We start from the raw sequence: 18,539 nt of genomic DNA, 5'->3' as shown, positions 1-18,539 counted from the left end.
CTTCTTGCCATAGCAGGTTGTAACATCTTTTTGTATCTCCTTTCAAATGTCAAATAAATACATTGTGTATACAGTAGTAAAGGATGTTGATTGGCATTGAAAGCAACTATGAAGTTCTTACTGATTTAGAAGATGAAAAGACGATTTTAAAGTAACATCCTGGGCCAGACTTGGTGACTCACACCTGTAATCGCAACACTTTGGGACGCCAAGGAGGGAGGGTCACTTGAAGCCAGTAGTTTGAGGTCAGCCTGGGCAACATAATGACACCCTGCATCCAAAAAATTGTGGTGGCATGCACCCATAGTCCTAGCTACTTGAGAGACTGAGGTGGGAGAATCACTTGAACCCAGGAGTCCCATGTTACAATGAGCTATGATTGCACCACTACGCTCTGCTTGGGAGACAGAGGGAGACTTGTCTCTAAAAAAATAGAAAATAAAGAACACTATGTTCATTAAACATTAATTTTACTGATTGTGATTTTTGTTTGTTTGTTTATTTTTTTGAGACGGAGTCTCGCTGTGTTGCCCAGGCTGGAGTGCAATGGCATGATCTTGGCTCACTGCAACCTCCACCTCCTGGGTTCAAGCGATTCTCCTGCTTTAGCCTCCCAAGTAGCTGTGATATTTCAGCTAATTTTGTCATTTTTAGTAGAGATGGGGTTTCGCCATGTTGGCCAGGCTGGTCTTGAACTCCTGACTTCATGTGGTCCACCCGCCTCGGCCTCCCAAAGTGCTGAGATTACAGGCATTGAGCCACTGTGCCTGGCCTGATTATGATTTTTTAAAGTCCCCCTCAAACTATTGTATGTGCAATAAATGGAAAAAAAGAAACATTCTAAGAAAACAGTGGTCTTTAAAAGTTGATATGGTGTCAGAATTGTAACAACCCTTTTGTTAAGAGAGAGGGTCTTGCTGAAAAACCTTTTTAGAAAAAATTGCTCCCTACGACAAAGGCCTTTTCTACCTTTTCTCACATTTCTTTTGTTTCTTTTTATAGGAGGCGTATGAGAAGACCAAATCTCTTCAAAGTTAAGCTTGCTTTTTTTTTTTTTTTTTTTTTGGGACGAAGTCTCGTTATGTTGCCCAGGCTGGAGTTTAGTGGCGCAATCTCGGCTCACTGCAACCTCTGCCTCCTGGGTTCAAGCAGTTCTCCTGCCTCAGCCTCCCGAGTAGCTGGAAATTCAGGCACCCACCACCACGCCTAGCTAATTTTTGTGTTTTTAATAGAGGCAGGGTTTCACTATATTGGGCAGGCTGGTCTCGAACTCCTGACCTCGTGATCGCTCTGTCTCCCAAAGTGCTGGGATTACAGGCATGAGCCACCGCACCCAGCCCAAAGTTAAGCATTTTTTTTTTTTTTTTTTTAGACGGAGTCTCGCTCTGTCGCCCAGGCTGGAGTGCAGTGGCCGTATCTCAGCTCACTGCAAGCTCCGCCTCCCGGGTCCACGTCATTCTCCTGCCTCAGCCTCCCAAGTAGCTGGGACTACAGGCGCCCGCCATCTCGCCCGGCTAATTTTTTGTATTTTTTAAGTGGAGACGGGGTTTCACTGTGTTAGCCAGGATGGTCTCGACCTCCTGACCTTGTGATCCGCCCACCTCGGCCTCCCAAAGTGCTGGGATTACAGGCTTGAGCCACCGCGCCCGGCCAAGTTAAGCATTTTTTAACTACAAGGTGGGAGGTGGAAGCATCTCATTGGAAGACTAAAGGTGTCCACTAATGGTAGACTTTTTTTCTTTTTTTTTTTTTTTGAGACGGAGTTTCGCTCTGTCGCCCAGGCTAGAGTGAAGTGGCGCCATCTCAGCTCATTGCAACCTCCGCCCCCTGGGTTCAAGTGATTCTCCTGCCTCAGCCTCTGGAGTAGCTAGGATTACAGGGGTCCACTACCACACCTGGCTAATTTTTGTATTTTTAGTAGAGATGGGGTTTCACCATGTTGGCCAGGCTGGTCTCAAACTCCTGACCTCAGGTGACCCACCCACTTTGGCCTCCCAGAGTGCTGGGATTACAGGCGTAAGCCACTGCGCCCGGCCGTTTGTTTGTTTGTTTGTTTGTTTGTTTGTTTTGGAGACAGTCTCTCACTCCAGGTTGGAGTGCAGGGGCACTATCTCCACTTACTGCAAACTCTGCCTCCCAAGGCCAAATGATTCTCCTGCCTCAGCCTCCCGGTAGCTGGAATTACAGGCGCACGCCACCATGCCTGGCTAATTTTTTGTATTTTTAGTAGAGACAGTGTTTCACCATGCTAGCCTTGAACTCCTGACCTCCTGATCCACCTGCCTTGACCTCCCAAAGTGCTGGGATTACAGGCATGAGCCACCATGCCTGGCAAATTTTTGTATTTTCAGTAGAGATGAGGTTTTACCATGTTGGCCAGGCTGGTCTCGAACTGCTGACCTCAGGTGATCCACTCGCCTCAGCCTCCCGAAGTGCTGGGATTACAGGTGTGAGTCACTACACTCGGTAGACTCTTAACAGCGCTGAGAGATCACTCCAAGAGAGGAGAGAAATAATAGTTCTATTCTCAGTTGTCAAACAGCAAACAAAAAACCCTTAGCCAGGAGTGGTGTCTCACACCTGTAATCCCAGCACTTTGGGAGGCTGAGGTGGGCGGATCACTTGAGGCCAGGAGTTCAAGACCAACCTGGGCAACATGGTGCAACCCTGTCTTTACTAAAAATACAAAAATTAGCCAGGAGTCATGGTGCGTGCCTGTTAATTCCAGCTGCTCGAGAGGCTGAGGCATGAGAATTACTTGAACCTGGGAGGCGGAGGTTGCAGTGAGCCGAAATCCCACCACTGCACTCCAGCCTGGGCAACAGAGTGAGACTCCATTGCAAAAAAAAAAAAAAAAAAAAAAAAAGGCTGCAAATTTAAATATTGAAGTCTAGCTAAAATATACCAGGGAACTTCTGCTTAAGGGGTTTCTATGTAATGAATCCTCTTGAAAACAGAGAAACTATTTCCTGCTTATTTTCTAAATTGAGATATTTGTCACTTTTTAAAAATTAGTACCTGTAATTTAGCTATTTCCTACTCAGCAATGTCTCATTTAAACTATTATTTGTTGAGCGTGTTTCAAAGAGCAGATGTAAACTTGAGCCCATCCTCTGTCCTATGACTAAATCGGTATTAGCAGGGGTTAGGACTTGTTAGTTTTCCAGTTCCTACTGGAGGCAAATTCTTTGTTTACCGCTGTTCTCCGTATTTCAAAAGCACCTGGAAATCAATAAAATTTGTTATTCAGAACAAAAGACTTCTCTATATATCAGTATTTCCCAAAATGTGTTTGGAAATATAGGTATGTTAGTCCAAAGGGATGGTATGAGGCTGTATTATTTAAGGAAATGGTCCCATAGCTTAGCATGTTTGGGAAATCCATTTCTTTTCCGCATTTCTCAGGTTCTTTATTACATTAATATAAATTGTGAATTTTCAAATGTTTTTTCTGACCAGAAGGCATACTTTCCATCCATCATCTTGTCCATGGAACACACTGCCCCACAACACAAATTAATTTGGAATGTGTTATATATAATATATATAACATGTTCTGGAAGAACTATCTGGACTTTGAAGAGTTGTTGCAGTATTATTGCCTCATAAAAGGTCATTAAATTTGGTCTTTCCCAAGTTTTATTTGGTGGTAATCAGTTATTTTTAGTGGACTTTGTTATACTTGTATAAGTACTTATTTTCAGGTAACATAATGGGAAAAAAGCATATATTATTTATATGAATATTAGTTCTTTATTGCGAATCAGAAATACTTTAAATTTACTAAATTCAGAGGTAGTCGTGGCCTCTCCCCAATAAACTTTACAGTCTTAGACAATTTGTGCATTTTAATAAATTCTTAGTTATAGTATTAAAGAAAGATTACAGGGGCTCACGCCTGTAATCCCAGCACTTTGGGAGGCCCAGGCAGAGGCAGGCAGATCATGAGATCAGGAGATCGAGACCATCCTCGCTAACACGGTGAAACCCCGTCTCTACTAAAAATACAAAAAATTAGCCAGGTGTGGTGGTGGGCACCTGTAGTCCCAGCTACTTGGGAGACTGAGGCAGGAGAATTGCTTGAACCTGGGAGGCGGAGGCTGCAGTGAGCTGAGATCATGGCACTGCACTCCAGCCTGGGTGATAGTGCAAGACTCCATCTCAAAAGAAAAAAAAGTTACCAGGAAAACTGGTAAAATCAGCTATAAAACATCTATAAAAGGCTATGGAGTAGTTCATATGCAAAAGTATGATAAAATGGTGAGCAATACTGTACAGTATCTGCTTATTAGTCGATATAAAGTCTATAACAAACCCAAACTTCTACTTTAGATACAGTACTGTGTACTTTCAATCCTCTTTAACTAGTCTGGTCATCATAATTTTCTCCCCCTTCCCCCTTCCAAAGTCATGAGGAAAATATAAAGGATCTATCATAAAATATACATCAACTATATTGTTACCATATAGAATAACAACCAGAGTTCTCAATAAGCAACTTATCTGTTGCAGTAAGACAATATGATATGCTTACCTTTCTGGATTCCCCAGGAAGAGATACTTCCAATCTAACATCAGATATTTTTACTTTCTAAACAGAGCTAACTTATACCATTTGTAGAAACAGATCACAAAAGCAAATTTGCTTCTGGAACAAAACATAACACTGATTTCTTGGAAAGACTTTTGGAAATGTTGAGAAAAAGCTTTTAACATTTCTAATACATCCAACAGTTCAAGTCTGAATGTAATTAAATTAAGCATCCAAATCAACACTCATTTATTTGCAGGGACTTAATGTTTTTCTAAAAGACTCTTTTGCCATTTAGATTCAGTCATGTCAACATTTACCAACATTTGAGTAGGTATACTCTTTAAGAAGGTATATTATTCTGCCTTCAAAATAGTTATTACCTGAGTGTTAACTACCCTTCCTAAACCTAGCAAGCACCAAAAATGTAGCATCTCTTACCACTATTTCTAACAGTCAGAATCACCGTTCAGCGGGGGTGGAGTGGGGTCTCCATTTTACGGCTAAGGAAACTGAATGTGTAGTGGGTTTGAATCCAGGGCTTCTACCTTTTCTCTTTATTTTATTTATTTATTTATTTTTTTGAGACGGGGTCTCACTCTCACCCAGGCTGGAGTGCAGCACAGTGATGCGATCTTGGCTCACTGCAACCTCCACCTTCTGGGTTCAGGCGGTTTCTCCTGCCTCAGCCTCCCGAGTAGCTGGGATCACAGGCGCCCGCCACCACGCCCGGCTAACTTTTGTATTTTTTTTTTTTTTAGTAGAGATGGCGTTTCACCATGTTGGCCAGACTGGTCTCGAGCTCCTGACCTCAAGTGATCTGCCTGCCCCAGCCTCCCAAAGTGCTGGGATTACAGGCATGAGCCAACGCGCCTGACTGCTGCTTTCTAAGTATCATTTCACTCCCACATTTTTCTCCCATCATGAAAGTGTGTATCATGTTGGTTTCTCTATAAAAGGAATTACAGCTGAACGTAGAGCTGGAGGAGCATAACCACCAGCCCAAGAGGGAAGGAAACAGCAGGAAAGGTGTTGGGCAGGGAGGTGGTTTGGGTACCTGGTTTGACCACAGAATACCATGATTGTGTTTTGTTAGTCTTTAAATGATTTTGAGTCTGATACTAAATTCTGTTTTTAAAAACATTATTTCAGCAAGAGATTTACATTAAGGCTCATGAACGAATTCAGATTTTAGTTCGTGTGCCTTCAAAAATTGCTATCTTAGAAAAGTTAAAATTCAATGCCCAGTTGAAAAATTGTTTGGGGCTTGACAGCAAATCAAGTTTCGTCTTATGTAGTTTTATTTGTAATATACCAAAGTCATTTTTGCAATATTATGTACTTTCAAGTATATAATAAATTACTACTTCTTTAAATAAAAATGATCAAGATATTCAGATTATGATGAGATTTTTTTTTTTTTGGTTATCTAATTGCTGCTGCACAAGTTACCAGATTTTATAAATGGTTTAAAGAAGCCTCCAAATTTTGTTTATATTAACATGTATAATTTTGTGCATGTAGAATAAGCTTGGCATAGAAATGGCCTAAATGCTTCTGTAGCTCTTCATTCTCCTTGTGGTTCTCACTCTCCTGCCAGTATGGTTTCATTTCTAGATCCCGTAGAACTTTCAACTGAAGGTAAGAACCAAGGCAACTCACTTTCCACGAGTAATACACTGCACTTCTAGAAATCGGCCTATATTATTATGACACTGGGGATGAAGTAAAAAAAAAAAAAGAGAAAGAAGGATGGGAAGGGGAGGGAAGGGGAGGGAAGGGGAGGGAAGGGGAGGGAAGGGGAGGGGAGGGTAGGAAAGAAGAAAAGGAAGGGAAGGGAAGGGAAAGGGAGAGAAGGGAAGGAGAGGGAAAGGAAGGAGGGAGGGAGGGAAGGAGGGAGGGAGGAAGGAAGGAAGGAAGGAAGGAAGGAAGGAAGGAAGGAAGGAAGGAAGGAAGGAAGGAAGGAAGGTAGGAAAGGAATCTGCTCACCAGAGTTGCTATTGTTTTTTTTTTTTTTTTTTCCTTTTCTGTTTACTGCTTTCCCCCTTAATTCTTACAGGTAACGGTTTAATATCGGGTAACTCTCATAGTGGAGAATTTGAGAAGCATTAGTACTTCAAATTGAGTCCTAATGGTAAAATTTTTTTCTGATGATAAAAAGTAGTTTGCAGTGCTGTTAAGAGGTAACATAATACCTTTACTACCAACCTTAGGGTCAATTCAAGATCCAGTAAAAGGAATATATCTGGAATTCTTGATTATAGACATGAAAACAGTCTTCTGTCAGTGTTCACAGTGAGCTGGAGATTGCCTACGCATAAGACCTAGCTTCATAAAATGACTCAGAGCCCTAGGCAGCTCCTGGGAAGGACTGGGAGTAGCAGTCTCCTGGCACCCCTTGTTCATTCATTCATTCATTCATTCATTCATTCATTCAGTACCTACTATGTGCTAAGCTTTGAGGATATAACAATGAATTTTTCAAACAGACAGACCTTGGCCTCAAAAAGCTCACATTCTACTAGAGAAGGCACACATGCAAGTAGAAGATTATAATACAATGATGTAAATCCAACAGTAGAGATAACCAGTTTATTTTGGGGAGCAAAGAGGAAGGGTCCCTAACCCCAGACTGCCTGCGAAGAGGTGGAATGGAATTGAATGGGATTATGGTCAGCCAAGGCTTCCTAGTGCAGCTGCTACCTGAACTGAGTTTTAAGGGGAGTAGGAAAGAAAAAACGTGTTGAGTCATAATGGCATTCCAGATACAGGGGACACAAACAGCTCTGTGTTCATGAACTACAACCAGTTGCTGACTTTTGTTTCAAGTGGCTCCCCTTCCCCAGTGCTGCGTGGAGGATGGACCGAGGAGGAGAAGGCTGGGAGCAAGGGACCAGTAAAGCTGTTGCAGCAGTGTGGGTGAGATATGAGGTCTCAACTTTGCAGTGTTGACAACCATGGAGAGCAGAGAGCAGAATTCGTCAATATTTATAATTAACACCAATCTTTTTGTTTGTTTGTTTGTTTTTTTGAGACAGAATCTTGCTTCTTTGCCCAGGCTGGAGTACAATGGCGCAATCCTGGCTCACTGCAACCTCTGCCTCCTGCGTTCAAGCGATTCTCCTGCCTCAGCCTCCCCATTAGCTGCGATTATAGGCATGTGCCACCACACGCGACTAATTTTTGTATTTTTTTTTTTTTTCAGTAGAGATGGCCATGTTGGCCAGGCTGGTCTTGAGCTCCTGACCTCAAGTGATCCGCCCGCCTCGGCCTCCCAAAGTGCTGGGATTACAGGCGTGAGCCACCGTGCCCGGCCAACACCAACTTTTAGTTACTTGCTGAATACACAGGATTGAAGAGGAAGAGAAAGTATCAAGGATGACTCCTAGGTTCCTAGCTTGGTGGTCCTAGTAACTGAGAGAGAGAATGCAGCAGGAAGAGCAGCTCTAGGGGGAACAGGATGAGTAACTCCACATGATGGGTTTGAGGTACCTGTGAGTCACATCCAGGTGGATGTGTCCAGTCGGCAGTGGGACATGAGCCTGAAGCTCAGGCAAGAGGCTAGAGTTACACCTTTGGAGTCATCACCCTAACAGAGGGCTGTGGCATCCAGGTGCCAAAAGCTAGGGACACTTGGCTCTGGAGGGCGAGGATCTTACTTAATTGACCTGTATGCTTTGAGGCTCTATAGAGAGACACATTCTTATCCCTTCAGGCCAGTATTTTCTTGGGCCACTGAGACATGGTTAAGTATTTTCTCTCACTTCTCCTAGAACATTTGCAAAACAATTCCCAGTCCTATGATCATTTCTCCCTTTTCCGAGAACTAATTATATATGGCACTTAGTATCTCTTCACACTCATGGTGAGGTGTTTTTTTGTTTTGTTTTGTTTTGTTTGAGACAGAGTCTCACTCTGTCACCCAGGCTGGAGTACAGTAGCGCTATCTTGGCTCACTGCAACCTCCGCCTCCAGGGTTCAAGCGATTCTCCTGTCTCAGCCTCCTGAGAGGCTGGGATTACAGGTGCCTGCCACCACGCCCCGCTAATATTTAGTAGAGACGGGGTTTCACCCTGTTGGTCAGGCTGGTTTTGAACTCCTGACTCAGGGTGAACCGCCCACCTTGGCCTCCCAAAGTGCTAGGATTAAAGGCGTGAGCCGCTGCACCTGGCCTCATGGTGACGTCTTGTATGTAGAAGATCAATAAATGTTCATCTTCATTGCTTATATTCATCAGGTTCTCTGTATACGAAATGATCTTCTTTTTGCAGGTACTTTTTTGCTTCTCAAGTTTTTTTTTTTTTTACAAATTTCAAGACTACTTCAAGATTAATTTGAGTGTAAATGAGCAGTACTTGTTAGGTAAGTGTGTTCCATTCATCATCAAGACTGAATCATTCCTTTCATTATCACCACATATTGCTTACTATGGAATTTGGAAACATCCATTTCTCTTCTTCAGGAAGATCGTGGAGTTTCTCCAGTCAAGGTCCCACTAGAGTGAGCTGGGGTTGCAGTAACCTGGAGTGAGCAATCCCTGATTCCAGGTGGTGATGTGGGTTGAGTTTCACATTTTACTTTATTTGAAGAATATGTGCAAAAGAGTCACTAAAAATAAGAACAAACTAGGCTTTGTTGCCGGTGAGTGGCTTGGCGAATTTATGTACAGAGGAATCATTGGGCATGAAGGATTTGATACTGGGATAGAATCCAATTGCCCTTGGAATGGAAGTAGAATATCCTTTTTAAGAGCACTGAAGTTCTGCGATTTCTCTGGAATAATCACCTTTGTGAGGTGTGGATCACGTCCAGGGACTGTAACCTGAGAAGAAACAAGAGACAATTATATGAGTGACTTAAGATGTTTCGTGGTGCCCACACTGAAAACACTGATATCCACCACTAAAATGCAGCCTTTGTGCAATGCATGTAATCATCTGCCAGACCTCTGGGCCAGCAACAGATTTGGTCCTGCAGGCTGAGTTATCCAATGCCTGTTGACAGAGACCAGTGTTGTGAATGCTGTTGCCAAGAATTACAAAATGAAATAAGGACAGACAGGTACCTTATCTGGCGATGTAAGTCAAGAGAAGGAAGCAGCAGATGTTTCTGCCACCATCCTTTTCATGGGGCACAAAGGTAAAGAGTTAACTGTTTCCCTTTGTCCCAAGTGTATATTTAACATCCTCCTTGGATATCAAGATTATATACAAGTAGAATTATTTTCTCAACTTACTAATTTTTCAGCTGACCTACAAGTCTATTGCTTCCTTTAAAAACTTTTCTTTCTTTTGTTTTTTGAGATAGAGTCTCACTCTGTCACCCAGCCTGGAGTACAGTGGCTCAATCTTGGCTCACTGCAACCTTTGCCTCCTGGGTTCAAGTGATTCTCCTACCCCAGCCTCCCAAGTAGCTGGGATTACAGGTGCACAGCACCATACCCAGGTAATTTTTTGTATTTTTAGTAGAGACGGGGTTTCACCACGTTGGCCAGGCTGGTCTTGAACTCCTGACATCAGGTGATCCACCTGCCTCAGCCTCCCAAAGTGCTGAGATTACAGGCATGAGCCACCACACCCAGTCTCCTTTAAAAGCTTTGATTTTTACCTGGTTTTGTTCATATCAGCCTGAATCTTCAGTTAGGCTGATTTTACCTGGTTTTGTTCATATCAGCCTGAATCTTCGGTTAGGCATTTTTATTTATTTATTTATTTATTTATTTTTAGTTTTTAGTGGAGGAAATAATCAGGACAAGTAAGACAAATGCTAAACTAACTACAGGCAATGTCTACTGAGAAATGCTTTTATTATATATGGTGGAGAAGGGAAAAAATGGGGAATGACATTTACATAACCACTCACTGGTATGTATTTTACACATTCATTTCAATGTCCAGAGTCTTACCTTCAAAAATCTTGTCCCAGAACTAATACTTACAGTCATTGTGTACTGTGTTAGCCTAACTAATGGGAAATTAACAATTCATAACTTTATTCTAAAGGTGTGGCTTATTTATGAGGTTGCGTGCAAGTAATTAGATTCACTACAAGGAAAACCATATTTTTAAATAGAATAGAAATATCACAGTAAATAGGAGGAAAAGAAAGGGCCTTTTTAGACAAAGATTCACAGTGAGTTGAGATTTTTCAAGCTCTGTCCATTTTCTCAGTAGGGGTAGAAATTCCTAAAAGCATTAGCAATTGATAAGCCTCACATCCAGGCACCTTGGGGAGAACCCACGGAGCAGGGAGGCTCTGAATTCTGTAGTTTTATAAACTAAAAACCACGTTTTTTCCATGATGTCATCAAGATGAAATAATAAAATGCCAACTCAGTTTTCACGACAGAATAGATGACTACCTTCTCCCAGGATTAGCTCATGATTGGCATGAGACCCACTAAGCAAAGTAGAAGAATCTTTGATTTCTCAGAGAAAGTCACATCAAAGAGAAAGAGGCAAAATCTGGCCAACTAAATCAATACTTCTTCATTTAGTTCTTTCACATAAATCCACTCAGGCTCAGATTAGTCCAGGGTTTCCTGTCTTAGGATAAAATGACTCAGAAATATGTGTTTTATGGAATTAAAAACTGAAATTTTACTTGCATCAATTGAAAAAAGGGCTGCAAAATATGTCTATCATTTGCTGAATATAGTGATAAAATTTGTCGATCAGATTTCACTTATAAAATGACTTCTAAGGAACTTTTCCCAATTCATTTTTTATAGTAGAAAGTGTATGCCATGGAATGGGTGTTGTATTGTATTCCAGGAAACTATCAACTACCTTTGCTACATTGCTTATTCTTTTTTATTAATGAGGTTACATTTTAATCAGGAAAGATATCACAAGAAATAGGATTTGGCTTCTATTTAAAAAAAATTGCCATCAGGGAAAAAATATGAATTTTTATATTTTTTTCCCTATAATTTCCACTTCTTCCACCCACTCCAATTGCAAGTCTGACACTATCCTTTCTTTCTGTCTTGATGGATCCACTTTTGAACTTCTTAGACTTATTTTGGATTCCTTCTGGGTGAATAGGTATTATGAGTTCTATAATATTTTAATAACAATAATTAGCATTGCATACTTACATTTATTATATAGGACCCAGGCAAGAGCAGGAGATAATACTCTCCATATTTGTTGGTTCTATAGGGGCAGATATGTTTTCTGTCTTGGACTTCCACAATTACATTGGGTAATGGATTTCCATTCTGATCAAAAACTTGACCCTTTACACCTGCAAGACAAAAATAAAATTAAATATTAATGCGATATTTTACGGCATATAAAAAATTATTGTAAATATTTAAGAACAATATATGCAATATTTATTAGCTAACTCAGTTTTGAGTTAATATTAAGTGTTAGAGAGGGAAAAGAAAACTTATTTTTGATGTAACTTAAAATATAGTCAAAATTACTAATTTGATTTGTAGCTTAAATTTGTTTGTTGTTGAACAGTCCATTTATATCAGCATGTATTATCACAGTAAGAGAACACAGATGATAACCTAAGATCCATTCCTGTCACTTCCAAGTTATTTACTCAATCACCAAACTATTACAACCATTGGTGGATTCCATAAAATTCTAAATAAAAACGGTGTCAATGTATTAGTTACAACAAAATATTTACCTACGCAAGGGACTCAGTAGTTTTGTCTTGTGGTCAAACTACATGGGAAGCAAAATTATAATCCCAAGGCTTCTTGCAAGCATAGAATCAATGGACCAGTAACAGCAGCCAGTATTTATTGAGCACTTAGTATATTCCAGGCTCTGTACTAACTGCTAAATGTGTATTTTCTCATTAAATTCTCATATCAGCTCTGTGTCATCAATTAGTATCATGATTTTACAGATGAAAAAAATGAAGGCTCTGGCTTATTAAAATAATCTCTTCAAGCTCACACAGCCAACGAAGTGGTCCAGCTAGCCGTCAACCCATGATAGTCTCCAGAGCCCCTCTCAAAATTTCAGGAGTACGGTTTTTAAAAGGCCATTTCTATTTTAAGACCATTCTTATTTTAGATCCTACATTTCACATCTAGTTTGTTTACTCCAGGGTCAAATCATATTACCTTAAGGTGAAGCTGCCTAAGCCCTCAATAACATAAATGAGAACGAAGTAAGTTCTCTTACAATAGTAAGGTGACCTTGAACTCTCCCGAAACAGCTATGCTCAATTATTATTTATTAGGGCAGAAAAATATGAGGCACACATAACAGTTTCCCCCAGGAATGATTAAAATGAAAAAAAAAAAAGTTGGCATTTAGCAAAACAATGTTTATCTTGAACTTTAAACAAACTTCTATCTAACCTAGGTTGCCTTTTATTATACTTTCTTTCCTATTTAATTCCTGAGTCTTCATTTTTTGCCTCCTGAGGAGGAAAATGCCACATTTCCTTCTCCCTTTCTCTATATAACTATGTAAACTTCTATTTTCACATTGTGTGTTCCTCTTTGGCCTCTCTTTTTTAAACACAGTTCCATTTATATTTATTCCTACTGCTTGATATATATCCTTTTGATCTTTAGGTAGTACCAATCATAAATTGGTAATAATTTGGTAACCTGATTATGCATTTATTCCTTGGGTTTCAGTGGCATTATTCTGTTTTATTTAATTAATTAATGTATTTTTTGTAGAGATGGGGTTTCGCCATGTTGCCCAGGCTTGTCTTGAACTCCTGGGCTCAAGCAATCCACCTGCCTAAGCTTCCCAAAGCGCTGGGATTACAGGTGTTAGGCACCACATTCAGCCTCAGTGGCATTATTTTGAGGAGCTATTTACACTGTGCCCCCCTTAGGAGGTCCTTTGATATGTGATAAGCATAGCATGTACCCATCATCATAGCTTGGTGTGACAGAAAGAACCAGTCAGGTTTTGATTTGAATTCTAGTTCTCAAGTCACTAAACATTCCCAAGCCTCAATTTTATCACCTATGAAATGGGGATAATATACCACCACCCAGGATGTTTGTGAGGATTAAATGTAAGTAACACAGAACAGGAGGATCAACAAACATTAATTCTTTCTTTCCTCTCTTCCTCTTCCTCTTTCTTCTTCTTCTTCCTCCTTCTCCTTCTCCTTCTCCTTCTTCTTCTTCAACAGGGTCTTGCTCTGCCAACCAGGCTGGAGTGCAGTGGTGTGATCAGGGCTTACTGCAGCCTTGACTTCCCAGGCTCAAGCAGTCCTCCCACCTCAGCCTCCCAAGTAGCTGGGACTACAAGCACACACCACCACACCTGGCTAATTTTTGTATTTTTTTGTAGAGGTGGGGTTTCACCATGTTGCACAGGCTAGTCTTGAACTCCTGAGCTCATGTGATCTATCTTGGCCTCCCAAAGTGCTGGAGTGCTGGGATTATAGGTGTGAGCCACCAGGTCTGGCTTTCTTTCCTTTCCTCTTATTTGGATTAAGAAAAACTATGCAGGGGGGAAAAACATATATTAGATGAATTTCTGGAGTCTTACTTCAACTTTGTTCCACAAAGCCGGAGTATGTGAGGGAAGAAGCTATGCATATTATTTCCTTCTTCAGGGCTCTGAGCTAGTTTACAGTCTTCCTACCACTTAGAAAATCCATGTGTTTCAGCAAGGTAGCTTGTGCTAGATGGTGTGTCTGTTGGCATCTTTTGCATTTTTTGTTGACTTCTCCAAAACCAACCAAATTGAAGAAAATCAAATGCATAAAAAACGAAGCAAAGCTATCATTGAAATTGACATTACACCTTTTTTTTTTTTTTTTTTTCTTTTGAGATGGAGTTTTTGAGATGGAGTTTCACTCTTGTTGCCCAGGCTGCAATGGCGCGATCTCAGGTCACTGCAACCTTCGCTTCCCAGGTTCAAGGAATTCTCCTGCCTCAGCCTCCTAAGTAGCTGGGATTATGGGCATGCACCACCATGCCCAGCCTTTTTTGTATTTTTAGTAGAGACAGGATTTCTCCATGTTGGTCAGGCTCTTGCACTCCAGACCTCAAATGATCCACCCGCCTCAGCCTCCCAAAGTGCTGGGGTTACAGGTGTGAGCCACCGTGCCCGGCTAACATTACACCATTCTTTAACATTGGATATAATGATTAAATAGAGGCCGGGCGTGGTGGCTCACACTTGTAATCCCAATACTTTGAGAGGCCAAGGCAAGCGGATCACAAGGTCAGGAGATCGAGACCATCCTGGCTAACACAGTGAAACCCCGTCTCTACTAAAAATACAAAAAATTAGCTGGCCATGGTGGCGGGTGCCTGTAATCCCAGCTACTCAGAAGGCTGAGGCAGGAGAATGGTGTGAACCCGGGAGGCGGAGCTTGCAGTGAGCTGAGATCCGGCCACTGCACTCCAGCCTGGGCAACAGAGCGAGACTCTGCCTCAAAAAAAAAAAAAAAAAAAAAAAAAAAAGATGAAATAGAATTCAGGGTACTAGTGATGAGTAGTTGGCAGAAGACATAAAAAAAAAAAAAAAAAGTCATGGTACCCTTTAAAAAAAGGCAGCAAATTTCTTCTTGGCTAGAAGCAGTTATTCTTTAATAGAACAGATTGGACTTTTTTGACAGTCACATGACAGTGATTTTGGACGGCCTCAGCTACTTGAACATCACCTATGTATCAGTGTGTGCTGCAGCTGAATCAAAGCTCCAGTTAACCTGTGGTCTGCTTACCCTCAAAGATAGAAAAAGGAAGAACAATTTGCATTTGAAGAAATGTCTGAAAGTCTTTATATTCCAGTTTGACCCTCATTCATCATCCCCTAATAACCCAAAGATTCGCTTTCTTTTTTTTTAATTGAAGTCTCCCTCTGTTGCCCAGGCTGGAGTGCAGTGGCACCATTTCAGCTCACTGCAACTTTCATCTCCCGGGTTCAAGCGATTCTCCTGCCTCAGCCCCCCCAAGTAGCTGGGATTACAGGCACCTGACACCACACCCAGCTAATTTTTGTATTTTTAGTAGAGATAGGGTTTCAGCATGTTGGCCAGGCTGGTCTCGAACTCCTGATCTCAAGTGATCTGCTCGCCTCGGCCTCCCAAAGTGCTGGGATTACAGGCCCAAAGACTCACTTTCATATGACTCTTACCTAAACCTAAAGATGGTTATTCCAGCTATGGAAGCCTGGTGTATGTGAATAGCACTCTTACTGGGCAAACACAGACCATGCTTATGTATGGAATTTATATTCAAAGGAAAACCCCTCCCACCAGCCACATAAAAGCGTGCTTTAGCTTGTATATGTCTTTACAATATTTTGTCTACACACCACCAAACCTTTCACTTAAGAGGGAAGTAATTGTTTTACCAGAAAATGTTATTTATTTCTATATGCTGAAGTTGAAACATTGAAAAAAAGACTGGTAGACCCCAAGAGACTCAGAGAGAGCCAACACTATTATATTAAAAGAAAAATGAAAATTTGAAAAACGCTCAGATACTACACAAATGAGAAGACATAAAATCTGAGACACAAATTCTGTGTCCAGATGGGGAGACACATGGGAGAAATGTAAAGCTCATTTTCCCTTGGAAATGGGCAAGAACTAGAATTCTGCATTTGTTGGGCACGATTTAGAGTAGGAGCTGGGACAGGACGTAGGAGACTGCTTGTTTGTGCCCATGTCCCCACCGCATGGTCACAGTTGCCTCCTATTTTGGATGTGATGACAGGTCCACATCTATGGCCCACAGCCTTCTGGAACTCAGCACATATCAGATTCTTTTAGGCCCAAGTTACTTAGGTTTCTGGATGCTGTGAGCTATTCCCTTGCTCTCTGGGTTCAGATCTGTTCTGAGGAGTCCAGGGGAGAGACAGGGCCAGAGCAGGTAACACCGTGTCTGGCTCATCTTTGCTTCTCCTCAGAGATGGGGATGAGCAAGACAGTCTAAGCCTCTAGAATTCAGACTTGCCCTCCTTTGCTACCTTGGTCGTAATGTCTGCCGACACCCTCAACTCAACTTGAACCTAGTAAATCATCCTCTAAGCAGGACAGCATGGCACCAAGGGCCCAAGTTTCAGTTGAGGTCTGCAGTGAGTTCTAGTTGAAAGAATAACACACTGACGCCTTACAACAGGCTGGTGGGAGGCAAGGCCGATGCTATTACTCTCAACTTTCTGTTGACAACACTACACACAAGCGCTTGCTCAAGATTGCAAACATCGCCAGATGACAAAACAGCTTGGGCTCTATCTAAGCCTCTGCCCTCTTGGCAAGGCCCTTCCACTAAAGCAGAAGGCCTTTCCTTCCCAGACAAGGTGGCTCAGAGACTTCCAGATGGGTCAAAACCTCAGAAACACAGAAGCATCCTAGCAATTGGTATAATGGAACCAGTAAATGCAATGCAGCTTGACAAATATTAATAATGTCCTTGGCCGGGCGCGGTGGCTCAAGCCTGTAATCCCAGCACTTTGGGAGGCCGAGACGGGCGGATCACGAGGTCAGGAGATCGAGACCATCCTGGCTAACATGGTGAAACCCCGTCTCTACTAAAAACTACAAAAAACTAGCTGGGCGACGTGGCGGCGCCTGTAGTCCCAGCTACCCGGGAGGCTGAGGCAGGAGAATGGCGTGAACCTGGGAGGTGGAGCTTGCAGTGAGCTGAGATCCGGCCACAGCACTCCAGCCTGGGCGACAGAGCGAGACTTCGTCTCAAAAAAAAAAAAAAAAAAAATGTCCTTAAACCAGAGCAATACCAATAAAAGGGTGTCATTTATTGCCATTCTTCACAAACAAAATATTCATTAGTCTCTTATTGGGTACTAGTAGAGAGGAGTAATAACCACACTGTATTGGTATTTTGAAATATGGTTTCATTATTAAACCATGTTATGCATCTGTCTTAAACCACAAGGGGGCAGGGTTGATGTGCCAATATATGTATTTTTTGAGTGAGTTGTTTACATCTGATTATAGAGACAGGCAGATAAACATTCTTTATAAAACCTAGTGCAAATGGGCTGGGCATGGTGGCTCATGCCTGTAATCCCAGCACTTTGGGAGGCCCAGGCCGGCGGATCACCTGAGGTCAGGAGTTCAAGACCAGCCTGGCCAATATGGTGAAACCCTGTCTCTACAAAAATACAAAACTAGCCGGGCATGATGGTGGGTGCCTGTAATCCCAGCAAATTGGGAGGTTGAGGCGGGAGAATCACATGAACCTGGGAGACGGAGGTTGCAGTGAGCCGAGATCATTGCACCACTGCACTCCAGCCTGGGTGACAGAGCGAGACTCCATCTCAAAAACAAACAAACATAACCTATGCAAATGGACTGGTAAGCCTTCGAAATTATTAAAAATAATAACAATAGGTATGCTGCAATTTGTATGTTATTTTTCAGTTCACAAAGCCTTTTCCCTGGCAATATTACATCGACATGATACTTCAAAGCCCACATTAATTCAGCGATTGGTAAATCATCTTTATAGCTAGATTGAGGTTCTGAAAATAGTGGTGCAGTTACACGGAGCATATTTCATGTTCACTTGCATGCCCATAACCATGTTGATACTGGTGAAGAATGAATTTCAGAAAATCGGCAGAGCCAGTCACGGTGGCTCGCACCTGGGATCCCAGCACTTTGGGAGGCTTAGACAGAAGGATCGCTTGAGCCCAGGAGTTTGGGATTCACCTGGACAACATAGCAAGATTCTATCTCTATACAACATATTTTTAAAAATCAGCTGGACGTGGTGGTGTGCACCTGTAGTCCTACTTACTTGGGAGGCTGAGGCAGAAGGATCACTTGAGCCCAGGAGTTCAAGGTTACAGTAGGCGATGACTGCGCCACTGTACTCCAGCCTGGGTGACAGAGTGAGGCCCTGTCTCTAAACTAATGATAATGATAATAATACTAGTAATAGATTAACAAACTAAAGGATCAATAGAAGTAGAAATATAATAGAAATGTTAGATTAATGCATGACATGCCTCATGAGGAAAATCTAGTGGAGAAAGAAATACCAGAATACTAAGCAAGAAAGAACCCAAGACAACATTTGATGACA

General features: G+C 41.8%; 1 protein-coding gene across 2 annotated transcripts in view; it reads right to left on the bottom strand.

Moving 5' to 3' along the window:
• Positions 1–7,109: 7,109 nt before the first annotated feature.
• CPM (carboxypeptidase M) overlaps positions 7,110–18,539 on the bottom strand; it is a 78,551-nt gene continuing 67,121 nt past the window's right edge. Inside the window, exons 8-9 of one of the 2 annotated variants that reach the window (XM_010358746.2) lie at positions 11,631–11,779; positions 7,110–9,353 (exon numbers count right to left, since the gene is read on the bottom strand). In XM_010358746.2, coding sequence (XP_010357048.1) covers positions 9,111–9,353; positions 11,631–11,779 — 392 coding nt within the window. In that variant the 3' untranslated portion in view covers positions 7,110–9,110. The remainder of the gene's footprint in view (positions 9,354–11,630; positions 11,780–18,539) is intronic. The other variant, XM_010358747.2, reaches the window with a different exon arrangement.

The sequence above is a fragment of the Rhinopithecus roxellana genome, chromosome 10 (assembly GCF_007565055.1).
Source record: "Rhinopithecus roxellana isolate Shanxi Qingling chromosome 10, ASM756505v1, whole genome shotgun sequence".
In the NCBI taxonomy this organism is placed as follows: Eukaryota; Metazoa; Chordata; class Mammalia; order Primates; family Cercopithecidae; genus Rhinopithecus; species Rhinopithecus roxellana.
The sequence above is the reverse complement of the archived record's forward strand: the minus strand, read 5'-3'. Positions and strand labels throughout refer to the sequence as shown.